This window comes from Nanorana parkeri, unplaced genomic scaffold, assembly GCF_000935625.1.
Source record: "Nanorana parkeri isolate BGI_ZX_2015 unplaced genomic scaffold, ASM93562v1 scaffold113, whole genome shotgun sequence".
In the NCBI taxonomy this organism is placed as follows: Eukaryota; Metazoa; Chordata; class Amphibia; order Anura; family Dicroglossidae; genus Nanorana; species Nanorana parkeri.
Window position 1 is genome coordinate 412,565 of NW_017306381.1, and position 12,521 is coordinate 425,085.

Consider the following 12,521-nt stretch of genomic DNA (forward strand, 5'->3'; position numbering starts at 1 on the left):
ATGGGATACATTTCCCGGGTCGGGGGATATAATGGGATACATTTCCCGGGTCGGGGGATATAATGGGATACATTTCCCGGGTCGGGGGATATCATGGGATACATTTCCCGGGTCGGGGGATATCATGGGATACATTTCCCGGGTCGGGCGATATCATGGGATACATTTCCCGGGTCAGGGATCTCATGGGATACATTTCCCGGGTCGGGGATATCATGGGATACATTTTTTGGGTTCGGGGATATCATGGGATACATTTCTTGGGTCAGGGATATCATGGAATACATTTCTTGGGTGAGGCCTGCTGATCTCTGACAATCCTATTATACGACATGATAAACTATAATCTTATTGGGGGAAGGGTTGTCGTTTCCCTTTTATGGGGGTGATCTTATGTACACGCATGTTTATAGGTTTACATAGAAATTGGATTCCGGTGAAGTTGACAAGTTCTCTGGGTTTCCTCGGCTGAACGCATACACTGCAACAATACGTCCTTTATTGTGGTTGCGGAGGGGGTGGGGGGGGGATGTTCTGCCCTTTAACTGGGTTACCGGCTTGATTTTCTAAGATTATCCAATTTCACTATAATTGAATTTAATTTGATATAATTGAATACATTTTGCAGAAGCTCCTCATCCCAGTGACTTGATGTCTTCATCCCCATGATCCGCTTCTGATGCATAATAAACTCAATATAATCCTGATGAGCTTTTAATATAAAACGCGACTAGCGCGCAGATCTGCCGCCGCGTTATTTGTTTGAAGGTCGGAGAAGCGACAAAGCTCACCTGCCATGTGTCAAGGCCATATAAGGCACCCTGGAGTCTGAGGCTGCCCTGTGATTGGCCGCCGCAGCCCCTGTCCTTCGCAGATTGGACACTTTGTTGCCTGATGTGTATCTAAGATGTTCCGGAATTTCCTTCCGTCTTTCTCATTGACTCCGGCAGCAACTATGTATAAAATGTATAATGTTGTCTCCGTCTCCCCCGCAGATTATGTGTGAGCCATGGCACAAGTAGAGAAGAAAGTGGGACTGCTGCGGAAGTCGTCGGCCTCCAAGAAGCCGCTGAAGGAAAAAGTGGTGCTGATGTACGATGAGATCTTTGCGGTAAGACCCGGCGGCTGCGATTCCTTGATGGTGGATCGCTCTGCGTTCATCACCCGTCTGCAGACATCTCAGGGACACGTGGTCTGATGAAGGGTCCTCAAGGGGAAGCGTGATGTCGTGAAGGCACTACAAGTGTCAGCAGTCCCTTTCCATTATATGACATCATGGACAGGAATTGCTGACACTTGTAATGCCCTCACACACACAGGACACCAGGATTGTCATATAATGGACAGGGACTGCTGACACTTGTAGTGCCCTCACACACAGGACACCAGGATTGTCATATAATGGACAGGGACTGCTGACACTTGTAGTGCCCTTACATGCAGGACACCAGGATTGTCATATAATGGACAGGGACTGCTGACACTTGTAGTGCCCTCACACACAGGACACCAGGATTGTCATATAATGGACAGGGACTACTGACACTTGTAGTGCCCTCACACACAGGACACCAGGATTGTCATATAATGGACTGCTGACACTTGTAGTTCGCTCACACACAGCAGGACTTACCGGAGCCACCGAGACCAGAGGTGAGGACAAACCTGTAAACATGATGGATATTTACTAGGGATGCACCCATACCGGGATTTCGGTATCGAGTACAAGTACCGATATTTTTTTTTTTGGTACTCATCAAGGAAGCGTGTAATGACTCGCCACCCGGCTTTCTGATTAGCAGGGAAGCCGTCCCCATGCTTCTCGCCACTATGTGACAAGAAAGCATGGAGCCGGCTTTCTGGCCAATCGGGAAGCTGGGCGCCGTGTAATGACGCGTTGGCCAGCTTCTTGACCAATCAGGAGGCCGGGCAAGGTGTCATTACACGGCGCTCGGCTGTGGAGCCTGGTGACAAGGGAGCATGGAGACGGCTTCCCTGCTAATCGGGAAGCTGGGTGGCAAGTCTTTACACGCCGCCTGGCTTCCCAGCTAATCAGGAAACCAGGTGGTGAGTCATTACATGCCGTCTGGCTTCCTTAATGGGACAAAGCTGGGCGCCGTGATATGATGCTGACCCCGGCTTCCTGATTGGCCGGGAAGCCGACTCCATGCTCCCTCGTCATGAGGGGATGAGGGAGCATGAAGCCGGCTTCCTGGCCAATCAGAAAGCCGGGCGCTGCGTCATTACACTGCACCGGCTTCCTGACTGGCCAGCTTCCCCACCAATCAGGAAGCCGGGTAGCGAGTCATTATACGCTGCCCGGCTTCCTGATTGGCCAGGAAGCCGGCTCCATGACCAATCAGGAAGCCAGGCAGCGCGTAACGACGTGCTGCCCAGCTTCCTGATACAGGAAGTATCGGTCTAGTCATCGGAACATTTTTACAGTGGTCAGAGTGTAAAGGCCAGATTCAGCAGACTTGGTAACGGGATCAGGTATGTACTTTACCATGCATAGCAAGGGGTTATTCTTTGAGAGTGTGATGGATTTATACAGTGGTCGGTCAAAGAGTGTGAAGGCCGGATTCTACAGAGTCGGCAATGGTAAGAGGGGTGCACTTTAATAGGCATTGCAGGGGGTTACTCTGCGTGAGTGTGATGGATTTTTACCTCGACGGCTCACAGAGTGACAGGAAGCAGTAGGTGAGCGGAGATATACGAGTGATCCCTTGTAGAAACTGGTAACTCCCTGCCAGCCACCCTCATCTTCCAGCTTTACTATTTGGCAAGCCATTGATTTGGAACAATTATAAATTCAGTGAATTCCAAACTCCAACGCGCATAGTGACTCCAAGCCAGTGACAGTGAAGAGCAGAGGACGGAGACAACGGACAGGAAATCAGCAGCTGATATTAGAGGTTGGCGATGGCAGTGCTTGTATTCCTAACATGACATGTTCTCTTTCGAGTCGTAGTGCATGTTATATTTCACGCCCCAGCGCTGCCATCACCTCCTTTTGTTATTTTTTATATACAATTTTTTTTTAAAGTTTCTGTGGCCCATCAGCAGAACAATGCCACCTGTTCCCCGGAGATAGCGTCCTCATTGTCATTGTTCAAGCCCTCATGTCTGCTCCTGTGCTTCATGACATTATCCATGCAGCGCGGGGCCGATTTTAGAATTTTACGAAAGGTCGCCATAGCAACTAAGCCGCCTTTAGTCCCTTTCGTTGCCATGGCATTCTTTCAATTAATAAAAGAAAAGTATGGTAATAATAAGATTGGTGAAGCGTGGCCCGATAATGAGAGGGTGGCTCGGGTCTTTCCAAAGTGGAATTGTTCTACAAACAGGCAGAACGACCAAGTCACCCGCCCGCTGAACCATCCAGCGACCGCGATTAGCGCCCTCGCAAATTCCGCCAGAAGAATGCGCGGTTTGTTTGTCTCGCCCACAACGTCTCTTGTGAATTGTCATCACCTGGATATTTATAGAATTAATTAATAAGAGGGTCTGTGTGCTGCAGGAAACAAATGGCTACATGTGAATGATGAGAGTATTTTGCTGACAAGGAAGTCGTTCCTTTAAAGGGGGATTCCCACCTTAAAGTGTGGAGACACCCAAATAAAAAAATGTCACCTATTGCGGCTTAGCAGACATTAGATGTGGTGGCTGCATTAGTTTTCTTTATTTTCAGCTTGTTCTCCTTTCTTTTTACCTGGTGATCTTGCAAATAACACACTTCCTGTCTTAGGGTAGCTACACTCTGGAGCCAATGTACTGCAGCTTACCGGGTAAGCTGCAGTACATTGGGATCGGTAAATTCCATTCATTCTCATTGGCACCCCAACGAAACAGGAGGTCAAAGGGAATCTCTCCAACACAAACAGCTATAGGAGCATTTTGTATAGGGTAGTGAGGAAGAGTTAGATCTTTTGTTTGGTTTCAATTGGTGCCTGTGTCCCCTCGCTTCCTTCCACTGGGACAGGAAATTAAGGGAAGTCTATAGAATAGGGGTACATACAGCTATAAAAGAAATGACAGTGATGATGGCTCTTTTCTGCCCAAATCAACTTTCTGCAGGAGTTTCACTTCAAAATAGAATTACGGTTTGGATAATCGATGTGCCATTAACAGTGACAGAATGGGGAAGCTAGGGAAAACCGTTGGGGCGTACAGCTAGGGAGAACCCTTGGGGCGTACAGCTAGGGAGAACCCTTGGGGCGTACAGCTAGGGAGAACCCCGGGGTGGTACTGCTAGGGAGAACCCCTGGGGCGTACAGCTATGGGTTCACCCCCAGGGGGTACAGCTAGGCAGAATCCCCGGGTGGTGTAGCTGGGGAGAAACCCCATGGGGTACAGATAGGGAGAAACCCCATGGGGTACAGATAGGGAGAAACCCCATGGGGTACAGATAGGGAGAACCCGCAGGGGGTACAGATAGGGAGAACCCGCAGGGGGTACACCTATGGAAAACTCCAGAGGTAGAGCTAGGGAAAACCCCTGGGGGTATAGCTGGGGAAACCCCACTTTAAATACAATGTGTATCCATGCTTTAGACCTGGAGACAGCCCTCCATCCTGGTTACATGGGACATGTCATCACAGCTTCACGATTTAACTAGAACAGTGATATCTAGGCAGACCCCATCCCCCCGACCCAATACTGTACATTGTATGGTTCTTAGCCACTGCCAATGTTAAAGGAAAAATACACTTTTGGGGGCCACACAGGAAATAAAGAGAAGTCTCCCCACTGGAGACACTGATCTCAATCAAAATATTTCCTACGGTACTATATCTGAAACGAGAAAAAAACAACATTTTACATGGAATTCCACATTAATTATCATTTGTATCTTGCCTATGTAAAACTTGTAAGCTTGTGAATGAAATGGATGTATTCTTGTTCTTTGTCTTGCAGAAAGATGATCCCACCAAATCCAACCCCAGGTTCTGGGATGAATTGTTTCTCATGAAGGTAACTGCTTGTGTTATCCCTTCCCCCGTTTCCAGTATCTTCCAGTGTTCACAAGCTGGCCTCTCCATGAGCTTGGCTTTAGAGCCACTTCTCTGTCTTAGTTGTCCTTTTATGCAAAAGACATTCCTGAGGCCCAGTCTGTATGGACAGTAGAGCACCTTGCTGACTTGACAAGATTCGCAGGCAGTGTTAGCTCAACAAGAAGACCCAGATGTAGAATCTGGTGTCATTTATTCTAGCTTGGTAGTTTACAAAGGTTGTCTTCTGGGTATTTATTGTGCGGTGGGAAGACTTTTCATTCTAAAAGCCTCCATACTCAGCAAGGGCAAAACGGAAACTGAACTCAGCATGGAGTCTCTGAATGTCTGACTAGGGGCCGGTCAGGGCCGGTGCTAGACCATTTTGCGCCCTAGGCAAGACCAGCTACTTGCACCCCCCTTTGAACCCTCCTGCAGCGCAACCCCCAGTCCCACCAGTCCCCTGACCCCACTCTCCTGCCGGCTAGCTTCCGCAGGCCACAGGTGACTGTAAACAGCCGGGAGTAATAACCAGACTGCTATTGGCTATTTTAATCTGAACTAGCCAATAGCAGGCTGGCTATTGAAACCCCACCAACTGAGCAGAGGAGCAGACCTGAGGGAGGAAGTTGTCTCTCGGTTCCACTCCTCTGTTCACTGGGAGGTGGGGGTCATTGATCAAGGCTGCACTCTAGGCAGCAGTGCGGCCTGGGCTGCTGCCTAGTTTGCCTAGTGGCAGCACCGGCCCTGGGGCCAGTCTGCCTGTAGTTGTTCATCTACAGCTGACAGTGTGGTGTTTGCACGGGCTTATCATTTCTTTTCGCTGATGTCTTGTTTGTTTCCATACCCTAACTCTCTTTAGGTCAATTTAGAATATCTGGAAGCCAAATTGGAATCTCTAGATGGCGAAGAATTAATGAAAATTAAGGATAACATTAACAGCCTATTTCAGCACTGCATCCAGGCTCTGAAGGCCGAGCACCAGATCCGGGTGGTCAATGCATTACAGGTATTGCGTCGCCACTTGGTTCTTCTTTGAAGGCTTTAAATACTCAAATTTTACCCGTTTACATAACATTACAGTTCCCCAGTTCCACCAAAATGTCCAGACTGAGTGGCGATCTCTTGTCTGTGTCGGTGCTGTGTTCAGCCCCACCAGTCACTAATCCAATAACGGAGCCTCTCTTGGCTACTGAGTGCCTGGTATTGTATTGTTGAATGATGGAGACGGACTCAGGTCTAAGCTTGGCAAGTTGAGACTTATCATGCCTGGGCACAGTGGCCATCATGATTTTAAGCTCCCTGCAAACATTTTGGATGGTTTCAAAGGAATTTACATGTAATCATGCGGTTCAACCATATTGTTGCTTTTTGCACTAAAATACTGTACACATGACAGGTTCTATTTAGCTGTCACTGCCGATGCTTCCGGTAGCAATGCTAATGCCAGAGCAGAATAGACCTTTGCAGCATCACTCACGGTTCGCTCGTGTCATTGAACTAGTAGCACTTCAGTAATGAGGCAGGACAACTTCCAGAGCTCAGTGGAAGTTGCGCCATCCGTTGCCCAGAAGAGCAAGATTTAATGTATATGACCTAGGAATCCTTTCTTTTGGATGTGCAGTGCTTGATGGAATCAGAGTTTTCTACAGCCTCAAATATTTATATTTTGTTTGCAGACACTGTGCGCTTTAATTCGAGGGGTTCATCAGAAGAACAAGTCAACGTCCGGGTTTGATATCATTAACGTTCTGATGGGGTTTGATAAAGCAGAACTCCGAATGAAGGTGAGGGTCCGACATAAGAAGATGCCCCAAATTTAAGGTTTTAGTGTTACTTTTTTGTGTTTGTTTTTGTTTGTGGATCATCTTCGTGCCACAGCATTTTGACACCCGAAGGTCTCAACCAAAGGTTGCCATTAACACCATCCCGGGTATGTATTGTAGAGCCATCAAGCCAGTCCACATATTCTATTTCTATTGAGCTGACGCCCATCACTCATCCCCACATTCAGCTTATTTTGAATATCTAGAATATTAAGGGCCCATTCACACCATTGCGTCACTATCGCACAGCACCACGCACTAGGTGCACTGGTGTGATGTGTTGCCATTGATTCTCAGTGGCACCCCAACACATCTCCTGTTGGGCGGTAGTGCAATAATCTGCATTGCTGTGTGGTGAAAAAAAGTAATGCATCCACTACTTTGTTCATCACGTGGCAACACAAAGCACATTATTGTGCTAACGCCCGTTGCACGGTGTTGCAGCACACAAGCGCTGGGAAGGTGTGTTGGGATGCCATTGGGAATCAATGGGAACTCACTAGAGCACCTAGTGTGCTGTACCAAGCACTGTGCCATAGCGTGCGTTAAATGCATGGATCCTGTGCATTTAGTGCAATGATATAGTGTAAATGGACACTCTGTGCACGGTCTGCTTTTTAAGTGGCCTGCCCTTCCCCTTATAGAAAATAAATATCAACTTAACCCCCCCCCCCAAACAAAAAAACAGTAGGGTAGATAAAAGATATACTTACCTCTCCTCCAGTTTTTGTGGTGGAGGGGGTGATGTCATCCTAATTTTGGAGAGTGTAGAGTAGTTTAAACCTTGTCAGAAGTGGCTTCAGCACATTGCGGAGATTTGGAGGACCTCACTGGAAGGAGGGTGACGCCGCTTTTGCCTGGGCACCATGGGAGGAAGCCAGGGAGAGGCAAGTATACTGTCTAACTGTCTCACCCCTACGGGGTTTTTTTCTTGTGATGCTGCTTTTATGCATGGTGGAGGGCGGGGGCACCTAAAAAGCAGATATTGCATTTAAGCTGGAAGGTCCACTTTAATGCATACCAGTTTTTTTAAATGTATAAAGAGAACAGGTCACCACAGCTGAATAAAACATCAAGCCAACATAATCTGGTAATGTGAAAGTGTATTGTTCTAGTTTCTCTCTGACATGGAATTGTTTCAGAGTGTCTAAGTTAGCACATCAGCTAAAAATAATTTGCTGAGCATTATGTAATACACATCGTTCTGTCCATAGAACCTGATGGAAAGTCTGGATATTCTTCTGTGCGGGGAGGGCTCTGAAAGCTTGAAGAGCCTCTGTTTGAAGCTTCTTCTCTGTTTGGTGACGGTGAGTAAATCCTGATTTTACTGCTTATTGTGTGTGACATCATACAGATGGGGTCGGTGCTGGACAAGAAGAGGTAATTATAATGATGGGAACTACCATCATAGGTAACTCTTTAGCTTTTGATCCAGTACATTAAAGCCCAACTCTAACAGGAAGGAGCTGGAGCATTTGCCAGGTTTTTATTGCCATTTGTGTGCCTGCAGATTTCCCCTCACTTTTTGTCAGGACAGGAAGTGGTAGGAAACCTCTCCAGTGGGGGCAGAAATAAAAACACATTTTAAGCAGAGAGAAAGGGGTTTAGTAGAGCATCAGGTTAGAGCCTGTAATGTTTTTATGGCCTGTCTGAGCCTTTATCTGGCGCAAGTATTAAAAGCTCAGGAAAGTCCCTTTCATCCCACAATACAACGCTGGCACCTCAATGACGTACTAAGAGGTGCTCATATCACATTGTGGAATTAAGTTTGTGTGCCTGATTTTTTAACTTGGCGCTAAATTGGGATGTGCATACAACACATGTCCCAACCCCTAGGGGTTCCTGGAGCATGCAAGAGCATATTTGCAGTAAGCTGTGTGCTGCCACCTTATGGGGTGTGCTGTTTTTGAGTTTCTGCAAATTGGCACAGGAACATTGGCCCAAATGTATAGATTATTTGGCAGTCATGTCTACAGGAATGGTTTCAAAACTCAAAAAACCTAAAATAAATTACCATACCCTCAGGGCTCGTTCACACCAACACTGTTTGGCAGCGTTGCCCAGCGTATTCCCGACGCAATTGGCATTATGTCATATTGCTTTTGTTCAGCGCATTGGTGTATGCTGAAAAAAGGCAAGGACATTTTTACACCGCCCAGCATGTTGTGATATTGCATTGCACTGCATCACAATGCTCTGCGGTGCATGGAGATGAATACATTGTCAGTTTGTGACTTTTCAAAATATGCTGTATATGTGTATGTGTGTGTGTATATGTACAGTGTGTGTATATATATATATATATACATATACAATCTTTGTTTTGCAAATAAACATTCAGTGCATGGCAGAGGATTCCCAGAGCACTATAGGTGATCTAAAGAGACAGCACAGCAGCTGCTGATTGGTTTGCAGCTCTCTTTGTCTGAGTGAATCCTCCTGCAGGTAAAGACACACACAGGAGCAAAAATTTGAATATCTCCAATTCCTGAGGGAGCCGCTAAGACACTATGGAAAGTGAGAGGAATGTTAGGTTTGTGAAATGATATAGAGTTATATATTATGTAATTTATAATACAGTTGGAGCTTAGAGGATCCTATTTTCATGTGAGGTTCATGTATGATATCTTTTGTTAAAATCCGCAGGCTCATGATATGATTTTATTCCCTGCTGTGTCATTGCATGTATGTAGAATCATGATGATTGTCTCTTGTCATTTGTCAGGTGACCGATAACATAAGTCAGAACACCATTCTGGAGTATGTGATGATCAATAGCATTTTTGAAGCTATCCTACAGGTAACTTCTATCTAATCTGTTACAGTTACCATTAGGGATGCACCGATACTTTTCGAGTGCCAGAGCCGATACTTGGCATTTTCCCTGTCAGGGAAAGGCATTTTTCTCCCCTGGGAATGATGTGCATGGTCATATGTCCTTGTCACCTATAAAAGAGTTCCAGGAAGTAAAGGGAGATCTAGTAATCTACTCTAAAATAAAAAATGGCCGCTGTGAGAAGAATGGGGAGGAAAAGAGAAATAAGGAATGCAAAGTATAAAAAGCCGGCAATTATCTAGAAGTATGTGTTTGTAGATTGTCATTACTAAACATTTCTGAAGGTGTGTTTGTTGTCATTTCGAAGATTAAGGTAAAGTTCCTTTCTAAGCTAGCCATACACGTCTAGAAATCACTTGATTCTCCTTTTTCCCCATTATGTGGAGGAATCTACCCTGCTGGCTATTGTATTCATAGAGCGCCTGCAATCTAGAGGGTGCAATGACAGTCTCTGTATCTCACCAATTTCAGGGTTCCTGTAACAGAAGTAGCCTGAGTATCACTGCTCAGGCTGTACTATGCGCCTCCGTTCTGTCTCCTAATTGCTGTTTGTCATTGATCTAGATCCTCTCCAATACTCTCAGTCGCAGGGAGCATGGCTACGATGCTGTCGTTTTGCTTGCACTTCTTGTCAACTACAGAAAGTATGAGGTGGGTGGTTTTCTCATTAAAAAGTAACAACTTTATCACCTTTTGGAAGCCATTAACGTATATGAGTAATTGCTTCAAGTGCCGGGAGGCAGCGGAATCCCGAGTGCCCAGGTCCCCCGGGAGGCGGCGGGATCGCGAGTGCCCAGGTCCCCCGGGAGGCGGCGGGATCCCGAGTGCCCAGGTCCCCCGGGAGGCGGCGGGATCCCGAGTGCCCAGGTCTCCCGGGAGGCAGTGGTGAGGTCCAGTTATGTCACCCCGCTTCCTGTTTTGGCTTTTGTTGTCTAAGTGGCCTTAGAGTCATGCTCAGCCATGACAGCAAGGTTTGGGAGGCTGCTTCAGGTAGTTTGCCCCGCTCTCCCCCTTTCCAGTGGCAGTGGCATTGCTTTTTGCCTTTCTATGTAATGCCCTGTCAGGGACATCACCAACTTTTTAAAGAACATTTCCCAGGATGGTTTCATTTAATACTGAGCCATCTCCAGCAGCTCTTAATTCATGTCTAATAATCGGATTTCATGTCTTTATATTCCGCAGTCTGTTAATCCATACATCGTGAAACTGTCTATCATGGATGACGAAGGAACGCTAAACGTAAGTAATGATATATTTCTTGCCTACTGACTCACTCTGTGGGTTGTAATCTGTCTCCGAGGTGTCCTATATTCCCTTGGTAATGAAAGTACTTTTTTTTTCTTGTTCTAGGGGATGGGCCTGGTCATTGCCCGAGCATTGTTTGAATACAACACGTACGTACCCTCAAATACAATGAATACCACCTTGTTATGCTGATCTTGATTGGCAACCTAGTGACTCTAGCAGATGCCAGAACAACTGATGTGTCTGTGCTGCCTGAAGCTTCTGCAGACCAGTCTATGACCAACTGCAATACCAGTGACTGACTGATAGTACTCACGACATGGGTGTTGAAAGCTCACGTTGTGTGGGACATTGGGAGCAATGTGTATCCTCTACTGCCATTCAATATCTAGGTTGAAAGTGGCCTGATGTCTAATGCAAGCATCCTCTAATGATAATTAGTCCAGGGATGGGTGTGAGGTGCCTATCTGGTCCCACCAAGAGCAAAAATTGTTTATATTGCACCTTATCAGTCTTTAGTTGTGGTAGCTGCTTCAGTTTCCTCACCCCCCCCCTTTATGTTCACTTGGTGATCTTGCCAGTAACACCTGTCTTAGGGTTACACATCTGTATAAATGTTATTGGTCTAGATCCTTGGTTCTCAACCGGTGGGCCGTGTCCCACAAGTGGGTCGCGACTCGCGACCTCGTGTTCTGTGGGCCGCCACATGCCTTCCACTTTTCTAGGTGAGAGGCTAGTCTGCCTCTCCCTAACGCAGCACTGTCAGTTTTCATGCCAAGCAGCCATTCAAAATATGCATCCCGGCGCCGAGTGTCAGTTTGAGGTGGGGTGGGACAAGCTCCCTCATGTGTTCTATAGAGGTGCCTGGACCGGAGTGACGTCACATTCTGGCTCCCGTCACCTATACAGGGCACGCAAGGGAGCTGTACAAGCAATGCACATATGGATGGAGCTCCGTCACAGCACAGCAGCCCACACTGGACCCCAGGCTGAGATTCCACTCCAGTTCTTGTAAGGGAGACTGGGTGGACCTTAAAAAAAATAAAACCAAGCAAAAAATGTTTTGGAGTGTGTATGTCTGTGTGAGAATGGCTGTGTATGTATGTCAGTGTTTTTGAGGGCCCGTTCACACTACTATAGTGCGGTAATCACATAGTACCGTGCGACTAACGCACTGTACCAGGCAATCGCACCTACCCTGCATTCTGGTGGGGGAGGTGTGTTGCGTAGCCATTCATTTGAACGGTACCCCCCAACGGTACCCTAATGCTCTGCGACTTGGGTCACGACTTAATGACCAGGGACAAATGTGCGTCCTGAGGTTACCCAGGCTGAGAACCACTGGTCTAGATCCTCCTCAATAGCCTGAGTCGCAGGGAGCATGACTACGATGCTGTTGTTTTGCCCTGATTTGTACTACAAAAAGCATTCATGTGCTCAGGTCCTTCCAGTGCAAATAGATGATAATGGTGGTGCTTGTTGGTGCTGTCCATCACCTTCTTTTGATTTGGTCTGTTATGCTCATGACATCGGACGCCCCTAACCTATTGTCCTTGGCTTAATAGTTGAATGGTTCATTCAGGATTTATTTTTTGGAAGCCCTGGATAATGGCGGGAGTATCT

The 12,521-nt window shown here is 46.8% G+C and overlaps 1 protein-coding gene across 1 annotated transcript in view; it reads left to right on the forward strand.

The window, feature by feature from the left end:
• The window catches only part of CUNH10orf76 (chromosome unknown C10orf76 homolog), a 92,023-nt gene that overhangs the window by 6,599 nt on the left and 72,903 nt on the right, over positions 1-12,521 (forward strand). The window contains exons 2-10 of the mRNA XM_018553190.1: positions 992-1,111; positions 4,918-4,974; positions 5,854-6,000; positions 6,671-6,778; positions 8,032-8,124; positions 9,543-9,617; positions 10,218-10,304; positions 10,836-10,892; positions 11,004-11,047. Coding sequence (XP_018408692.1) covers positions 1,010-1,111; positions 4,918-4,974; positions 5,854-6,000; positions 6,671-6,778; positions 8,032-8,124; positions 9,543-9,617; positions 10,218-10,304; positions 10,836-10,892; positions 11,004-11,047 — 770 coding nt within the window. The 5' untranslated portion in view covers positions 992-1,009. The remainder of the gene's footprint in view (positions 1-991; positions 1,112-4,917; positions 4,975-5,853; positions 6,001-6,670; positions 6,779-8,031; positions 8,125-9,542; positions 9,618-10,217; positions 10,305-10,835; positions 10,893-11,003; positions 11,048-12,521) is intronic.